Genomic DNA, 18,377 nt, shown 5'->3' on the forward strand with positions numbered 1-18,377 from the left:
TCCATAGCATCCATTATTTTCTTTATTTTTTATTTCCAAAATAATAGTAGTATTTTATTTGATAAGTGAGTCTCACATTTAACCAAGTCTATCTCAATCACATTTTATTTTATTTTATGGTATAAAATTCTGGTAGTGTATACAACTCTACGAGGGTGTGATCCGTTGCTAACTTTTCTTAAGTTGTTAACTTGTTAACTCATCCACGTAGTGTATTAAAAATGTCAACACGGTTTATTAAAATGTCAATATATAGTAATTTAAGAAAAGTTAACATTATAACGGCACTCCAGTATATGTGTGTATAATTTCACAACAACATCCATATGCTAGTTTGGATTTTGGAATAGATTTTTGCCAAATGTGGACCAGTCTGAAAATCCAAAAAGCAGATAGACTATGAATCTGAACCAACCCAAAATGCATAAAAATCTGAATTCAAAAATCCAAAATTTTATAAATCCCAATCATATCGAACAATCCAAATATTTCAACAAAAAACAGCATCAGCATTAGCTTTAGTGGTTGGCAACATTTCCACCCCATTTTTTGACACGGCTCTCTGCTTCATTGGCCTATATAATACAAGTTGAGAAATTCGAATCAAACTCTTCCTCATACTTCTATCATTATCACAATCACTTTATTCCAACAATAGTAAGTAAATAAATGAAAGAAACTAACCTCTTTCTCCCAATTTCTAGTTGATACGATGCCTATCAAGATTAGTGTCTGCAGACAAATTCCTCCAATCATTCCACCCCAAATTCCCTGCATGTATTCACCATGTTTTAGATGCAAATACATGCGTTTCAAAAAATATTTATTTTTCCATTTTTTCAATTTTATACAGAGTTATTTAACATGTTAAGTGAACAAAGAATAAAACAAAAATATTTCTACTCTTTTTTAGAAATATGTCATTTTACATAATATATTGACATGTACCAATCATAAAATAAATCTCACACCAACCAGACCACATGCAAATTCAATAGGTGTCACATAAATAAATTATCAAGACATGGATATATATTGATTGGACGTCTTAAGAAATAAATTGACACAGTTGGATAGTGGGTAGAAAAAACTGGTTTGGATCCTGACCGATAATACAATAGGAGATGTTGTTTCACACGCAATTATTTTATAAAAAATTTTATATTTTAAAATTATAATTTACAAAAAATATAATTAGATGTGTGGAACAACATCTCTTGCCATTGCAATGTTATCAACCACAATAAAGAATCCAAACCCAGAAAAAACACACACATATAATATAATACTCTCTCCTTTCCAATCATACAAAACAATTAGTGTATTTGTTTTTTAAAATGTGGTATCTTCGTTGTAAAACACCAAAAAAGAAAGTATATTATTTTCGTTCAGATAGAAGAATTATTTTAAAAATGAATAACACAACTATATTTAAATTGTAAGATGAGAAAGTTCTTACAACGGAGCCAAATTTGAAAATAAAGCCTAAGAGTATCCCAAGTGGTAGTCCCACGATGTAATAACACCCAATGTTGATGTATGCCACAAGTGATTGCCATCCAGCTCCAATAGCAACCCCTAGCAAGCCAACATGTCGAGCCATTATCGCAATGTTTCAAAAGTAATATGTCGAAATTATAAAATTGATGAAATTTCATGCAATAATGAGAAGGGTGCTCGTTGGCCTTATAGGCGAAATAGTACCAGATAAGACGGGCTGAAGGCCGTTGAGCAAGACAGTGAGAGCGAGGAGAGTTGATAGTCTTGTCGTCTCCTCCGCCACCGCATCACTATTGGTGAAGAGGTAAGGGAAGACATCCTTTGTGGCTAACACAATAGCCATGCAAACCACCCCGATGAAGATGGTGGTGATCGACACCACCACCACCGAGAACTTGGCAGCCCTGGCATTTCCTGCCCCGAGCTCGTTGGAGACTCTCACACTGCAATGAATTTTGTTACAACGAACGCGGGTTTCATATGAGTTGGATTTCCGTATATAAACAAGTGAAAGAAGGAGCACCTTATGGCGGCATTGAATCCAATTGAGATCATTGCATCCCATCCATTGATATTCATACTGCAAATACACATTTTACACAAGGTGTTAGATCCTAACTCAATGTAGCCATCATAAAAATGAAGAGTCTTGTAGTTTTCATCCATGATCAAAATCTAACTATATGTAGCCAGCCATTCAATCTGTGATCAAAATCAAGAATCTTGTTTTTTCAACCAAAACAAGAAAAGAAGAGAAGGATGGTGATGCAACGAGACGAGCCAGCCACGTACCAGATAGACAGGGCGTCCACCGGTATCACGGGGTTGTCCAAATGCCCTGCTATTACTATCAACACCATCAAATACCAGAACTCCAAGCTGCACATCCAAGCAAAGTCACACCAACATAAACCAAGACTCATGCAAACCTCGATAGGAGAAAAGGCGTAAACGACAAAATCACTTTACCATAACATGACAGCAGAGGCCAGAGAGAGCTTCACAAAGTCATACAAGTCGCGAAAGGCCAGCCAAGAGAAGCCACTCCACGCGCCATCAGACTTGGTGTAGAAGATGTACACCAACTGCAAGATCACAATGAGCCACCACGACACGTTGAGAGTGATTGCAGCTCCAGCGAGCCCCCATCCGAGGTACAAGATCAGATACCAGCTGAAGAAAGTGTGCAGAATCAGAACGAAGAGGGAGATCCACGCCATCACCATGAGCTTCCTCTGCGATTGCAAGAACTTCTGTATAGGGAAATTCACTGCATACGCAAACATCTGTGGAATCATCAAAATCGCAAACCGACCTGCACCAAAAACACATACTACTTTGTTCAAACTTCAAACTTCAAAATAAATTTTTTTGAATCAAGGGTTGTGGATGAAATGAAATGAACCTGCAGCTTGAGAGATCTCATCAGACTCCCCGAAGAAAGAGAGGATGGGAGGAGCAAAGAGGTAGATGGGAAGGAGCAAGAACGAGGTGACGAGCAAGATGATCCATGATCTTTGCATATAAACACCAAGCATCCTGATCTGCCCTGCACCAAATGCTTGCCCACACAATGTCTCTAAAGCACTTCCCATTCCCAACTGCAATCAATACCATCTTTCTTGTTGAATTTCACAACAAAATGCCTTGTTCAAAAAAACTACACCACATTTTCAAGAAACTTTCTTAATCATAAGCCAACACACATTAAGGTAAAATCTGTTTTCCCTGTTTTTCACATAAATATGATAAGATATCTACACACACTCACAGCGTATCTTCCTTACTTTCCATTAAAACATTCAAAACAAATTGTTACTTCCAACATGCTTTAAAGGTGAAAAAAATCCATTTCCCCTGTTTTGTACTCCATAAATTAAGCTCTTTCAAAAAATTTACAATATGTTTCATTAGATATTCACAAACACACAGAGAGAGACAATATCTTCCTTACTTTACAAATTTTAATAAAACATTACAAAAAAAATTGCATCTTCCAATCCCATTATCCAAAAACTACAACGAAACACAGTGTTACAGAATCGAATTAAAACCTCAAATTAATTCAAACCCACTAAAAAACAACAAAACCCCACTATAATTCTTCGATAAAAACACATAAACAAACGAGAAAAAAAAACAAGATTGGATTTTTACCATGGCGCCAAAAACAAGACCAGCAATGACAGAGTTCTCGACAGAGACGGCGGCGAGCTCGAGCTCCCCGACTTGGCCGGCGAAGATCTGCGTGAGGGCGCCGAGCGAGTACTGACAGATGTAGGTGAATATCGCCGGCCCAGAAATCCCCCACAGCGTCTTCGATTCGGCGCCGAAACTATCCAAGAAGCCGCCGCCGCGCTTCTCGAGAAGCGGCTGCTCTCCGGCGCTGTCCATGGCCGGATGTGGACAGCGAGGCAGCGTGTACACACAGATCGTTATAATGTTAAAGAGTGATGAATTATGGTAGGACGTACTAGAATTTATGGTAATAAACGGCGACACGCGGTTTTTTTATTGTTTATTTACTCTTGCATGGACCATTCAGATTTAGTAACATTAACAAACATCATGTGATCTAAGTTGCGCTAATTATAGTAAGCCGAATTCAATTGGGTGTACGTGTGCCTTGACGTAGATCTATATGTTAGGCAGAGTGATCGGTTATGATATATAGAGGAAAAAAATTTATATTTGTGTATGAATTAATTTGCAGAGTCTTGTTTCGTCTTGCCATTATATCATCTGGTATGAAAATGAAAATATGCGTGACGGAACCATAAATTTAAGTAAGCCGAGGCTGAATTATAAAAAATATTACTACAATAATTAATTTTATGTTAATACTTATTCTTTAATTTATACCCTTTGTCCGCGAATAAGAGTCTTAGTTTTTCCATTTTGGTCCGTTACCGAGTCCACTAACTCATTTCACTCACATATCATTTAAAATCAATATATACAAGTGAGACTCATATTCCACTAACTTTCTTCCACTCAATTTTCTTAACATTTCTTAAAACTCATGCTGGAAAGAAATGTGACTCATGTTCACGGACGATGGGAGTAAATCCCAATTCTCAAATTCGCACAATCATAAATCATCACAAAACACAACTCAAATCCCTAACAATCTCATTTCAAAATCAGTGTATTAAATTATACTGGTAATTTACAAATTTGAATTCACTATCATAATGTGCAATTTTAAATTGAATACATAAATATAGAGGACTAGTGCAGCATGCAATTTTAAATATATTTAGAGAAATATATTAAATTCTCTAATATCTACCAACTGACGCAGCATGCAATCTTGTAACATAAAGGGGACTAGTGCATACAAAGATACTACAAACAATTTCATGCATTTGTTTGGATAAACATAAAATTCGTTCCACCAAAACACCATAAAATTTCAAACGAAATTTAACAAATTTTGTTGTAGTTTAATTATCCAAGACTTGATGATGGCGTCAACATACAAACACTCCATTATCAAGCAATCATACTTCAAGTTCAATAATTTTGCGATCAATAAAGTGTAAATAAATGTAGTAGAATTATTGCAGAAAAGGGTAAATGGATAACTGATGAAAAGATGATAAGCATGTCACATATATTTTGTCTGACTTTAAAGATTTTGCATAGCTTTTTCGATAAAGTTTCTGTTGAAATCAAGGCAGAAGCTATACTCAACAAATTAAATTTTATTTTCAAATGTCTCCAAGTCTATTTTTATGAATTAAGCAATTGTCTTATAAATATAAAACTGATATCCAAATTTTGGTTTTTAACTTAACTCAATTTATTCTATTAAATCTTTAGTTAATTTTGTAATTTGGCATTAATCTAAATTTTACCATTGGTTACTAACTTAGTTTTTCAAAAACTCTTGACGATACTTTCGTAATAGTATAGGGTACTATCTGTGTCTCATCTCAAGTAATCAATTTTTTATGTCGAGTTGTCAGATAAGGTTATAATTTCATAATTAGTTAGCTCATACAATTTCCCATGAGCTCAATCAATCTCCTATACAAAATCATCATCGGACCAATCTAAATAAAGAAGTTAAATTGACCACTTTTTCCTCATCCATTTTTCATTATTTTGGCAATCCACCAAGAATAAGAAATAGGTAGGGATTAAGATGAATAACATCAAAACCACCCAAAACATATCCCTAAATTGTTTATTTCCTATATTTATAGGCAATTAATTCATATAAATATGACTGAACGAAATTAGATTATGATAACCCAAATAAAGCCTTACTTTTGGACATTGCAATCTTTATTTGTGCTACATTTCATAATCAACAAAATTCCAACTTGGGCTTCTGGACATGTGCAATTCTAAAGTGAAATTTTTGAGTGACTTATTTTTATTTTAAATTGTGACTGGGCCAACTTATTTCATAATCAACAAAATTCCAACTTGGGCTTCTTGACATATGCAATTCTAAAATGAAATTTTTGAGTAACTTTTTTAAAAATTGTGATTGGGCCAACTTATTACTTAAAGCGTGAAGAACTCAACTAAGTTTGAATATTGGATATGTTCAACAAACTAACCTCTAAGCCCAGGCCATAATAACTTTGTCAAAAAATAATTTTAAGACCAAGACTATAATACATAGTAGTATTAAATTTGTACAAGCCCAATTAATAAAATGAGTTTTATTAGCCTAATTAGTTCGTCTACCATGCGCCATTTGATATTTATAATTATCAAATAATATTAATATCATGCACCATAACATTACATTACTATTCTCATACAAAAACATAAATAATTTTAATACACAGAATTGAAAGTTATTAGTTATTACTGTAAATTAGTTAGCACACTAACTATATATATAGGGGAGTGTTATTCTCCTATTCATCCCTTAGATCCTTTATTCTTCTTAATATGGGCCGTTAGATCTCATTCATCAACGGTCCAGATGATCTGCATTATTACACTATAATGGTGCATTATTAGTCGGTGTGCATTATTCAATTGAAAATCTGCATTATTACACTATAATTGTGCATTATTAGTCGGTGTGCATTATTCAACTGAAAATCTGCATTATTAAATGACACGTGACACCAATCTAACCGTCGGATGACAAAATCGTGGGGCTGAGATTAAAAAGAACAAAGAACAAAAGATAAAAAAGGAAATGAATACATCCCTATATATATATATATAAAGTAATTTTGATAGTCCTAAATGTGTGTTAAAATATTTAATTTAATAGTAATTACAAAATAAAATTGACGTGGTTGAAAATAGGATGGAATAATCTCTGATGAAGCACAACCCGTGACTCATGATAACACAAATGAAGGCTACTTTTGGACATTTCAATCTTTATTTATGCTACATTTCATATTCGAAATTGGGCATCTTGTTTTTAATGAAAATTTTGAGCTACTTTATAAAAAATTGTGATTGGGCCAATTTTATGAAATCTACTTAAAGCGTGAAGAAATTCAATTAAGTTTGGAAGTATTCAATATATTCGATAAACTAACTCGAAGCCCAGTCCATTATAAATTTGTCAAAACTTCATTTTAAGACCAAGACTATAGTTAATACTTAATAGTACTATTAAATTACTGCAAACCCCAATCGATAGAATGAAAGTTTAAGTGATAGTATTGATTTTGTTATGTTGATGTTTGGTATATAAGATTAAAAATAAAATAATTTAGTAAGATGTGTTTGATACGCGAAATTATTTTAAAAATTAAACTGTAAAAATGAAATTTTTATCCTTACAAATTCTATAATAGTACTACTATATATTTGTCTCATTTTTTGTTGAAAAGCTGAAAATTATTGAATATGCAACACATGCTAATAAATCTTTGAACCAACTTAATACACAAATATTTTTTAGATGAGTAAATGGTGCGAAATCATGTGAAAAATCAAACTGGTAACATACTAACATGGTCAAACTGATCATATTCACTATAACGCAATTTTGTTCTAATTACTGAAATTTGACTACAATTAATACTACAAATCAAATTGACAGCCATTTTTTAAATTTCCACTATCCACAATTATCTCAAACTTTGACTAATGCTAATGTACTAAAAATAGAATATTAATGATTAGGTCCAATATTTTGGCACCGACGTAACAAAATATTTTATGGCAAATATAATCACATTATTCGTACAGATACAAAAAACGGTGTATTCGAAATTTAAATTGTAAGATCCACACAAACACATATATGAATTGCGATTTATTGTGGAGTAGTTATTTACTATATATCTGTCGACCTAATATATATAGGTTATGGGGTCCAAAATTACATGCCCACTCCATAGATTATTTAGTTTTTGTCTCCTATTTAATTATGGTACCATTCGTATAAAATTTATTACCAATATATCGATTTGCAAATATGTTTTTTTGTCGGTCCTAAAATTTATAGTTATAATTCATGGTCCTATACAGTTAAGTATATACTGTACATACTATATACCCCATTTTAAATGAGAAAAATGATTAATATTGCGTTTTCATTTTATCTTTTGTTGTTGAGGTCATCTTCATCAAATTATTCACTTTAAAATGTAGTATGTAAATAAAACTTTGTTTGGGGGTGAAAATGTGGGAACAATGTGTTATTATTAAGGATGTAAAATATTCGAGATGATAATGTGATACACTGTAGTATATAGTCATAAGACCATCCACTACGCGTCCCGCGCCGGGCTCGCGTCTCGTCCCTCCGGGACGGGTCCTCCGCGGGACGCGTTGCAGCGACCATCCCGTCCCTAGCCCGCACCCGTCTCGTCCCGTAGCCCGTCTCGTCGAGACACGGGACGCGCTGTCCCGCCACGCGCCAGCGACACGTGTCTTGTCCCCATGCGTGCGTGACGCCCACTCGCTGGCCCGCGAGTGGGCGTCGTCACTGATGACGCAATAATTCGTTTTTTTTTAAAATTTGACTTTTAATAAAAAAAAATATTCAAACGGTAATATTACCGTTAAATTTTTATTTTCATTTTTTTAAATTTTTTTTATATAGTTTACTCTATAAATAATCCTATTTCATACTCATTTCAAACACTAACACACATCTATTCCTCTCAAATCCTCTATATCACTCCAATTTCCATCTTCAATCAACTCAAACAAATGGATCCTTTTGAGCAAATGCGTCAATTAATGGAACAATCACTCGAAGAAGATCGACGACGAGAGGCGGAGGAAGCTGCGCCACCCCCACGACGCTCCCGGAAGTACATCAATCGAAACCGGGAGGAAGCCGCCGCACGGTTAGTATGCGACTACTTCTGCGATAACCCGATTTGGGGAGATACCTACTTCCGTCGCCATTTTCGCATGCGGAAACCGCTATTTCTCCACATAGCTAATACTTTGGTGGCCAGGGAAGAGTTCTTCCGAGAAGGGTTCGACGCGGTCGGCCGTCCCAGCCACACGACGCTGCAGAAATGTACTGCAGCCATCCGGCAGCTTGCGACTGGACAAACGGCCGACATATTCGACGAATACCTGCACATCGGAGACACCACTGGGCGCATGTGCTTGCTCAACTTCTGCAGAGGAGTCCGGGCAACCTTCAGTGACGAATTTCTCTGGAGGCCAACCACGGAGGATTGTCAGTTCCTCCTCAACCTGCACGAACAAGTGCACGGATTCCCCGGGATGCTTGGCAGTGTCGATTGCATGCACTGACAATGGAAGAATTGCCCGGTGGCTTGGAGGGGGTCCTACACGAGCGGCCACAAAGGCACCCACCCAACCGTTGTACTCGAGGCCGTTGCCGACTACCGGCTTTGGATCTGGCACGCGTACTTCGGGGTTCCTGGCTCGAACAACGACGTAAACGTGCTCCAACAGCCCGACCTCTTTACCGAAGTTTTGGATGGTAAAGCGCCGGCCATCAACTTCGTCGCCAACAACCGGCGGTATAAAATGGGGTACTATCTCGCCGACGGCATTTACCCGAAGTGGCCGACCTTCGTGAAGACGTGCGGCAGGCCTGCAAACCCAAAGCAGGCTCTTTTTGCGCAGAAGCAGGAGGCTGCGCGCAAGGATGTGGAGAGGGCGTTCGGGGTTCTCCAAGCGCGCTTCAACATCATCAAAGCCCCGGCTCGTTCGTGGTTCATGGAGAGCATGGTCGACATCATGTATACGTGCATAATCTTGCACAACATGATTGTCCGAGACGAAGGACCCGATGCGGGAAATTGGTTCGACCCCGAATCCCCCGGAAGCTCAACCGCAAGTAGTCCGCCGCGAAGTGGAGCGCATCCGTCTATACAAGAACGATTGGCTATTCGGGCAAGGACACGCGACTCTAGCGCCCACACCCAACTCCAAGAGGATCTAATTGAGCACATTTGGGAAAACTTTGGCGGAACAGATTAAATTATGTCATTTTTATTTTTTTAGAATTTTAATTATGTCTTTGTTTTTTTTTATTTTAAGTTGTAATGTTGTTTTAATTTTAATAAAGTGTGTTTGCTTAAATTGAATTGGGTTGAAAAAAAAATTATAAATGAAATTGAATGAATAGTAATTAAGGGACGATATAGAGACGGTTAAGGGACGGAGCGTTGCAGGTTCCGTCCCTTAGTTAAGGGATGGATGAAAAAAGGACAGTGGGGCCCTCAAATAGTGCTCAAATAGTAGTTAAGGGACGGTTTAAGAGACGGTATAGAGACAGCGTAGTGGATGGCCTAAATATAATGGGATGATTTATTAGTAATTAAAGTGACGATTCATAGTCAAAATGTTTAAATTCTATTGACAATTTTTAGTTTGAGATATCCTATTATCATTTGTAAACCCACATATATAATAACTGAAATATGTAAAAATATAGCATATAATTCGATAATGACATAGAAGGTTGCGCCAATATTTTTTTTTAATTATTGTAACAATTTAGAAAACGTATATACCATAAAAATTTAACAATTAAACCAAAATAAACTCAAATTTACCAAAAAAAAGGAAAAAGAAAAAAAGACACTACTTTCTTTCACACTATGCATCTCTGTTTCTACTTTCTAGCTTTCAAAAACTGTATAGCAAAAAAGAATAATAAAAAAAAATCTAAACCTCAATTAACAATTAAACAAAATTCGTTCTTTCCTGAAAAATTCACGTTGCCGCATCTCCAATCCATCGAATCCAAGATTAACTCAAAATCCCTACAAATTACAGCTAATCATCTGCTTGCACACACCCCACCACCAATTTTTAAAGCAATTTATGATTGATCGATCCCGCATCGAAACTCCCAACAAGTAAACAACAGCAAAACAAAACAAGAGTTTCGACCAGCTCTTCCTCTCTTTTCATCATTTCCTGCTCCCTTTTTTCAGGTACTTCGCTTTCTACACTTTTTCCCACCTCGTAATTCTCACTGCAGACGGTTCAACTGTCGAATTCACATCAAAGTCTGCACCTTTATCGAGGAAGCTTCCAATTGTTGTCTCCTTTTGCTGCTGTAGCTGCCGTTCTTGATCTGGGTTTTTTTTGCCGATGGAGGGAGAAGGGAGCGCGGTGAGAATGGAGAGCCCGCAGATGAAGCTTCAGGCCCATCGGGCCTTCTGCTTGGAGCCCGATGAGGCGGTTTCTTCGCCGGTGACGAGGCAGAAGGCGGCGGCGGCGAAGCAGTTTATTGAGAATCACTACAAGAATTACCTGCAGGGGTTGCAAGATCGCATGGAGAGGTGAAAATCTTGATTGCCTTTTGGATTGGATTTGATGAATCTATAGTTGTTTTGTTGCTTTTGAAGGGATGCTGATTGGATTTGACCTGAATTGTACTAGTATGGATTCTAGAAATGTGAATGAATTAGTTGAATCCATGTGCATTTTGTTAGAGATTTAAGTTTCTATTTGTGTGTCTGATTTGGGGGTTGTTTAGGAGGAGGACGTTGCAGCGGAGGGCGCAGGAGGCTCAGGTGTCGAGCGAGGAGGAGGAGATGATGATGAGGAATTTGGAGAAGAGGGAGACTGAGTATATGAGGTTGCAGAGGCACAAAGTAGGGATTGATGATTTCGAGCAATTGACTATTATTGGTAAAGGAGCATTTGGTGAGGTATGTTGGTTTGTTTGCCGCTTTAGATTTCACACACTGTACTTGCATTTGTTTGATCTGATTACTTGTTGGTACAATGAGGTGATTCGCTGAAGAACCCTCATAGGTTTAGTATTGATGAAACGACGAGATGGCACTCTTTGATTCATCAGTTGTAGGAGTTTATTAGAATCATTACCCAAAGTTAAGCTAGAGTAGACTTCACGGTTGACTAGCTTAACATGAATTATGTGATTCGTCTATTTATTTAGAAGGTTATAAGGAAAAGTCTTTATTGGTGCTTTAAAGAGCCACTTGATTGAAGATATATATGGCATTAGTCTTTGTGAAATCAAGTTCAGCTGATCTATTCGCTCGATTTACCTAATAAATTTAGAGAGGGATTTCCTCTAATTCCTACTAAATGAGACTAGGCCGAATTGTTTGTGCATTAAATATACATGATTCTTGGATATGCTACGGCATTATGTCTTAGCTTATCCCTGTCATCCAAAAATAATTACTGTGGGTGATATGGTCTGAAGCAAATGCAAATTTATTGCTCACTTGTACTTATGTGTGGCCAGAAATGGAAAACATAGATTACTATTATGATTCGTGCGTGACTCAGTTAAGTGATACAGGTTAGACTATGTCGAGCTAAAGGCACAGGAGAAATATATGCCATGAAGAAATTGAAGAAGTCGGATATGCTTAGCCGTGGGCAGGTGAGAAAATATAAATAAAAATGAAAGATATAAAAGATATTTCCATGTACTTTGTTGTTGAAACTCACTGGATGAGATGATTCCTTATAGGTTGAGCATGTTCGTTCCGAGAGGAATCTGATGGTTGAGGTTGATAGTCGGTGCATAGTGAAGCTCTTTTATTCCTTCCAAGATTCCGACTTTTTATACCTCATCATGGAATATTTACCTGGTGGTGATATCATGACTTTATTGATGAGGGAGGATATCCTCTCTGAAGACGTTGCCCGGTTTTACATGGGGGAAAGTATTCTAGCTATCAGCTCGATCCACCAGCATGGCTATGTACACAGGTTTATATATATTCATCCTTCTATGTATCATTTAAATATAAATGATGTAGTATGTGCATATATAATATAAAGTGCCTTTAAATAATGATTTATTGAATATGACATTTGTTCGAATTTGCAATCTGTAGGGATATCAAACCGGATAACCTCATATTGGACAAAAATGGACATTTAAAACTTTCCGATTTTGGCTTGTGTAAGACACTAGAGAAATACTCGTCGATATTGTTGGAAGATGATGATTTTTTGGCTCAAGATTCTAAAACCGACTGTGAAGGGAATGCTGATGAATTAACTGCTCCCTGGTTAATGGCAAAGGAGCAGTTACTACAATGGAAAAGGAACCGTCGCGCCCTGGTATATTTCCTTTTTTCGTCTGGTTGTATATGAATTTGTTCATAGGTCCCCTTTTGTTTTCTCTTTTCTATTATCTCTATAACTTATAACGGTGTTATGCACTCAACAATCTTGCTTGTAGGCGTACTCTACTGTTGGAACTCTAGATTATATGGCACCTGAGGTCTTATTGAAGAAAGGATATGGGATGGAATGCGACTGGTGGTCTTTGGGGGCCATAATGTACGAAATGCTTATCGGTTATCCTCCGTTTTGCTCTGATGATCCCAGAATGACATGTCGCAAGGTACACAGTCTCGATCGACTCTCAAATATATGACCTTTAAATTTATTTGCTAACCTTTCCAAAAATCAATTGTTTGTAGCTGGTTCTTATTTGTACAATTATTGTGTCATTTTACGTTGAAGCTTTTTCTGATATAGACTTTGTTGGCATTTAATTGTATTGAATTTTCCTGTGACTTTTTGTCGTTGAACTATCTTTCCTTTTGTACCAGATAATAAATTGGAAAACATGCTTAAAGTTTCCCGAAGAACCAAAAATCTCAGATGCGGCGAGGGATCTTATTTGTCATTTGTTATGTGATGTTGAGAAGAGATTAGGGACCAGAGGGGGCGTGGATGAAATAAAGGTATGTAAAATGTTGCATTACTCAAGGATGCATTTGAAAATGCTGATTTTCATGTATCATAGAAGGACTGATTTTCTCCCTCTTCAACCATTTGGTAATTTCTAAGTTTATTTCGATTTCAGGGACATCCATGGTTTAGAGGTGTTAAATGGGATGGCCTCTACGAAATGGAAGCTGCCTACAAACCCGTCGTGAATGGAGATTTGGATACACAGAATTTCGAAAAGTTTGATGAAGTGAGTTCATTTTAATATTTCTCAAACTAGTTTTAGTATGTTGCAAGTCTAGGCAGTATGACCTTCCATCTATTATCTGCCATCAATTCTTTCTCCTCTTATAATCGTGTAAGACTATACCGATACCATTTTGCAGCATTTGACGATTTTCTCTAATGCTTTCGCCTCTCTTTCTCAGGGAGAAAATCCACCATCTAGCACACCAAGAGTAGGGCCATGGAGGAAGGTAACTTGTGAAGAAGATTGCAAATTCGGTTAAAATATTACTTGAGCATATTGAACAAGAAACAGGAAATGTTAATGACATGTTTTTGATTTAATAAAGTTGATAATTTTTTGCTTTCAAGAAAGGAATTCTTTGTAAAATTGTTACTTGTGATGATTAGATACCTCATGGCGAGTTGCTGATGATCTAACGTGTCGATTTTCTTGCATGACAGATGTTAACATCGAAAGATGCAAATTTTATCGGCTACACTTTCAAGAAATCAGATCTTCTTAAGTCAGCTGGAACCGCAGGTTCACTAAGATCACGGACAGTTATTGCTTCAATTGGTCTCAGCTTAAAAATATGCTTCAAACAAAATAGCATTTTATTAAGGGATTAATGCTTACGTGTAATTAAGATTTTGTCGGATATAGAACTCGAAATACCAAATTTAAGACGTCCTTTTTCCCTTTCTTGAAGTCTATTAACCTATGTTGTTGTTGTGAAGGTATAGATGTGAGCTCAAATCCATCTCCAAGGCCTCCTTCTCTGGTCTCATTATTTGGTATGTTAAATCTTCGACTACACAATGAGGCATCGTTATTTCTACTCGACTGAAAAGGCGAATGCATGATTCTTGACTCCTAATGCAGGTCGCGTAGGGTTAGAGGACTCGGTGATAGCTGAGGACGACCCAAAGCCCCAAGCTTGATGTTGTTTGAAGCTTAAACCAATGCTCGTATTCGGATTCAATGCGCGTAAGCGGCTAGTTTTTTATGTATATGAAGAGAACTCAAACTCACTCTGGATAACAATTTTGGGCATAATTTTTCAATTCTTTCTTTGCTTCTGTCTAATTCTGTTGTTTCTATATTGGTGGAGAAATGTTAATATCTGCAGGAAATTACAACATTTATGTAAATTATTTAATTGTTTGTGCAACGAATTTGGTGCTGAATATATCTGCATTTTCTCCCTTTTTATACAACTTCATTTCGTATTTTCTGGTAAAATTAGTGTCACGCAGTTAATTATATTAATTATTGGCACTGAGTAGGGACATGTATATATCTCTTATTCGCTTTAACAAGATTATATTGTTCAAAGAAAATGACTTTTTACCAAAAAGATTGATGAATACTCGAATTAGTTTGAGTTCTTCAATTTTTTAAAATTTATTATATTAAATTTAACTTGATAATATGAATCAAGCGTGAATTTGGCACTAGAATATAAATTGTAACTCTACTGAGAAAATAGATTTAGTATTATCTCGATATTTCATTTTAGTTTGATGTTAATTGATTTGAGCCTAAAGAAAAATATTTAAAAAATAATAGGAGTAGTACCTCTATATTTACCTTAGATATTTTGTAGGATACATTGAATGAATTGGACTTTTTAGTTGGAGTCTAAATTAAATATCTGACATTTCTCTCTCACTTTGATCTTTTGCAACAAATCATGATGTCAGTCAATACATTTTCAACTGGCTCTTCATGAAATATATGTATATAGTTATAAACATTAAACAGATATTTTTTTGGCAGCAACGTTTACATTTAATTATTATAAAAATGAGAATAGCACATTATCTTAGGTATTTATTTCTAGGCTAATATTTACTCCATATTCAGTTCAGGCATTGGTTAGAATAAAACATAATTAAATAATTATTTTTACAATTCATATAGTGCTACAGAAAAAGTATGAAAATATCGTTTATGACTAACACGTGTAAAGTAGACCACGTGGCATGAACTTTTACCCCAAACAAATATCAACGCCAAACTATCTCAACCAATTACAATATCGAAATTTAATCGGTTAATTCACTAAAATTCTCAATTTTTTTTTGTCTCTGGATTTGAGGTTTTGGACAAAGGAAAAGGGGAATTGTATGGATTCATCTGAGTTACCCTCTAGAAATTCTGTCGAGCAAGAAGAGACTTCCAAATTAGTGGTAAATCGCTGTTATCCCTCTCAAATAATTTTGGTTTATAGTTGGGAAAAGGTGGAGTAGTTTTGATGGATTTTTGTTTTTAGCTGACATTTTTTGATAATTATGCCGTATTCGTGCAAAATTGTGCAGAAACTTGCAGCAACTGTTTGAGATATTTGAAGTTGTTCAATCGAAAGAGGAGAATTATGTGATGTGCTGATCTTAATAGGAATATCTTCATCCCCCGATTTCACTGTTTTTTGTTGATGAGATGATGAGAAGAATTACCTTCCTTCTTTGATTCGGTATCATGTGTTATTGTTGAAAAGTGGCTAAAGCTTACAAATTTTTTGGAGTACACAGCTGATTTATGAAAATACTGTTTCAATTTTGAAGATTTAGTTGGCTGTGTTATGAAGAAAGATGAATCTGAATAGCAGAGTGAATTAGCTTTGAGCATCTCAATTTGTTTCCCAACATTTCTTTGATGGATTTCACCGTGTTTAATGGAAACTTTGTACTGCATTTGTTTGCTTTTTCATTAAGGAAAATGCTAATATTTGCTTGATGGAATGGTGGTAAGGTTTTTTAAATCATTTGATTTTTCCTGAATGCCTCTTCCTGTGTTGAGGAATTTAGTATCTTTGGAATTGAATTTTGTGTATATAGTCGTCCTTGCGCCTCTGCAATGGTGATATGTGCTGGTTCTTGAATTACTAATCTTCTTGAATACATTTATAATTTGTTAATGAAAGTTGGTATCTTAAATCATAGAGACTGTGAGTTAGGGTTGTATAAAGCATTCCATCTTGCCTGAATGCTGAATACCCCTGGGTTGTGAATCTAGTGGATGGACATTCCGTACCCTCGTGCATTGATGCTCGTTCTTTGATATACACTGAACTGTATGTTGGTTCTTGCATTATATGGATTTCCTGGTTTTAGTTTATTCAATTTAGTTCTTGTAGTGTCAGGAAAGAGAGCTGGTGGCACAGGAATGGACAGACGAGAAACACTGCTTGTTTCTTAAATCTATGGAATCAACATTTGTCAACCAGCTATACAAGTCAATAGAGATGTTTGGCTTGCAGTCTTATACAAGCTCTTCATTGCGATCAAAACCTCTCAAGCAAAAGCAGACGAGCACCCGAACTACTGGACAGGTTTAACCTCTATTACCTTTGTCCATCATTAATAATTTTGCAGTGTTATACTGTTATTCTCTGTGTATAAATTTCTAAATTCAGAAACCTTCCCTAAAAGTTACTGTTTGCTATTTGCAACCTCTTCTGCCAATGTAGTTTAAGGTTCACCGAGATGGATTTTGGTCTAAAGTTGACTTCCAGAAGGATGAATCTGAACACGACCAAAGAGAGGAGGGTAAAGTTCCATTCTCAAGTCCCTGGATTCAGCGCTATCGGAACTCAAAAATACAGGCAACCAAAAGGTGTCCATCTTCGTCTGCTAAAGCCCCTTTAGCAACAACGCATACGAGCAACTTGTCACCTTCACGCGAAAATGACAATGGCGATAATATAGGTATTTTCTATCCCATTTTGGACATATTTTTGTGCACTACCACTTCACACTACCATCACATTTGCTCCAGAAAAACCTGTGAGTATTTCTTTAACATGCTCATGTCTTTTCAAACAGAGATGTCAGATCAGAACTTCAACGATGAAGCTGTTACAGAAGAGCCTTCTGCCAAGATAGACAAATACGAAGACAACAAGAAGCAATGATCAAGTAATTACTTGCCCTCATATCATATGCATAAAACACACTCTGGCAACCCAAATTCCAGATCATTCCCTCAGTTGTTCCCAATGGCACTACCATTCGAGCTAACAACATCGTGGAAGGCCATCCACACAAACCTCTCGAAGACTAGAATGCTGATGTAGTTTAGATAGGCCCAATACCAGAGGATCCTAGTATTCTGATTGAAACAACTGAAACCTATGACTCCATGAAAGAAGAGTTGACATGTGGAGAAGGGTGCCGGAATCTGCACTAGTTATGTGGATTAGATTATTTTTGTAAGCTCTCAAAGCAGTGGCAGACTGCACCTATCATCATATTACTTGGGTTTAGAAACAATCCCAGATTTTATTCTTTATTATTAGAATTCCAAAATTTTCTTACTGTTATAGTAGTATTGAAAACAACATTCTAGGCCTTCTCCAAATTGTATTTTCAGCATAAACACTTCTCCAAACTGTGCCTCATAACATCTCTTTATAGTTATAGCATATGCTAGTAAGATACTCTCAATTGCAATATGTATTGAATATTCAATTTGTGTGACCATCCAATGACAATAAGCATACCTGTAAATAAAAAATGGACGATATATATTATATTCA

The 18,377-nt window shown here is 36.2% G+C and overlaps 3 protein-coding genes across 10 annotated transcripts; 2 read left to right on the plus strand and 1 right to left on the minus strand.

Moving 5' to 3' along the window:
• Window positions 1-406: 406 nt before the first annotated feature.
• Window positions 407-4,013, minus strand: LOC121792829 (protein DETOXIFICATION 33-like). Its single transcript, XM_042190940.1, has 9 exons — window positions 3,658-4,013; window positions 2,906-3,101; window positions 2,470-2,815; window positions 2,293-2,379; window positions 2,024-2,080; window positions 1,705-1,943; window positions 1,460-1,578; window positions 685-771; window positions 407-575 (listed from the first exon to the last, which is right to left on the minus strand). The coding sequence occupies exons 1-9, from the start codon at window positions 3,892-3,894 to the stop codon at window positions 519-521; spliced, it is 1,425 nt and encodes a 474-aa protein (XP_042046874.1). The 5' UTR covers window positions 3,895-4,013; the 3' UTR covers window positions 407-518.
• A 6,627-nt stretch (window positions 4,014-10,640) lies between these two features.
• LOC121792830 (serine/threonine-protein kinase tricornered-like) lies at window positions 10,641-15,008 on the plus strand. Of its 3 annotated transcripts, none has more exons than XM_042190943.1 (13): window positions 10,641-10,871; window positions 11,001-11,222; window positions 11,420-11,594; window positions 12,218-12,301; window positions 12,392-12,633; window positions 12,762-12,990; window positions 13,112-13,276; window positions 13,488-13,622; window positions 13,745-13,858; window positions 14,037-14,084; window positions 14,299-14,377; window positions 14,581-14,631; window positions 14,720-15,008. In XM_042190943.1, the coding sequence occupies exons 2-13, from the start codon at window positions 11,032-11,034 to the stop codon at window positions 14,776-14,778; spliced, it is 1,572 nt and encodes a 523-aa protein (XP_042046877.1). In that variant the 5' UTR covers window positions 10,641-10,871; window positions 11,001-11,031; the 3' UTR covers window positions 14,779-15,008. The 3 variants fall into 3 exon arrangements, with proteins under 3 accessions (XP_042046877.1, XP_042046878.1, XP_042046876.1); XM_042190944.1 differs by having other exon boundaries at window positions 11,038-11,222; window positions 14,575-14,631; XM_042190942.1 differs by having other exon boundaries at window positions 10,642-10,871; window positions 14,575-14,631.
• Window positions 15,009-15,843: 835 nt separating this feature from the next.
• LOC121792831 (cold-regulated protein 27-like) lies at window positions 15,844-18,237 on the plus strand. 6 transcript variants are annotated; one of them, XM_042190948.1, is made up of 5 exons: window positions 15,867-16,029; window positions 16,159-16,913; window positions 16,977-17,171; window positions 17,310-17,547; window positions 17,665-18,237. In XM_042190948.1, the coding sequence occupies exons 3-5, from the start codon at window positions 17,043-17,045 to the stop codon at window positions 17,751-17,753; spliced, it is 456 nt and encodes a 151-aa protein (XP_042046882.1). In that variant the 5' UTR covers window positions 15,867-16,029; window positions 16,159-16,913; window positions 16,977-17,042; the 3' UTR covers window positions 17,754-18,237. The 6 variants fall into 6 exon arrangements, with proteins under 6 accessions (XP_042046880.1, XP_042046879.1, XP_042046882.1 ...); XM_042190949.1 differs by having other exon boundaries at window positions 16,159-16,313; XM_042190950.1 differs by having other exon boundaries at window positions 16,159-16,313; window positions 16,983-17,171.
• The last annotated feature ends 140 nt before the right edge of the window (window positions 18,238-18,377 follow it).

The sequence above is a fragment of the Salvia splendens genome, chromosome 2 (assembly GCF_004379255.2).
Source record: "Salvia splendens isolate huo1 chromosome 2, SspV2, whole genome shotgun sequence".
Lineage (NCBI taxonomy): Eukaryota > Viridiplantae > Streptophyta > Magnoliopsida > Lamiales > Lamiaceae > Salvia > Salvia splendens.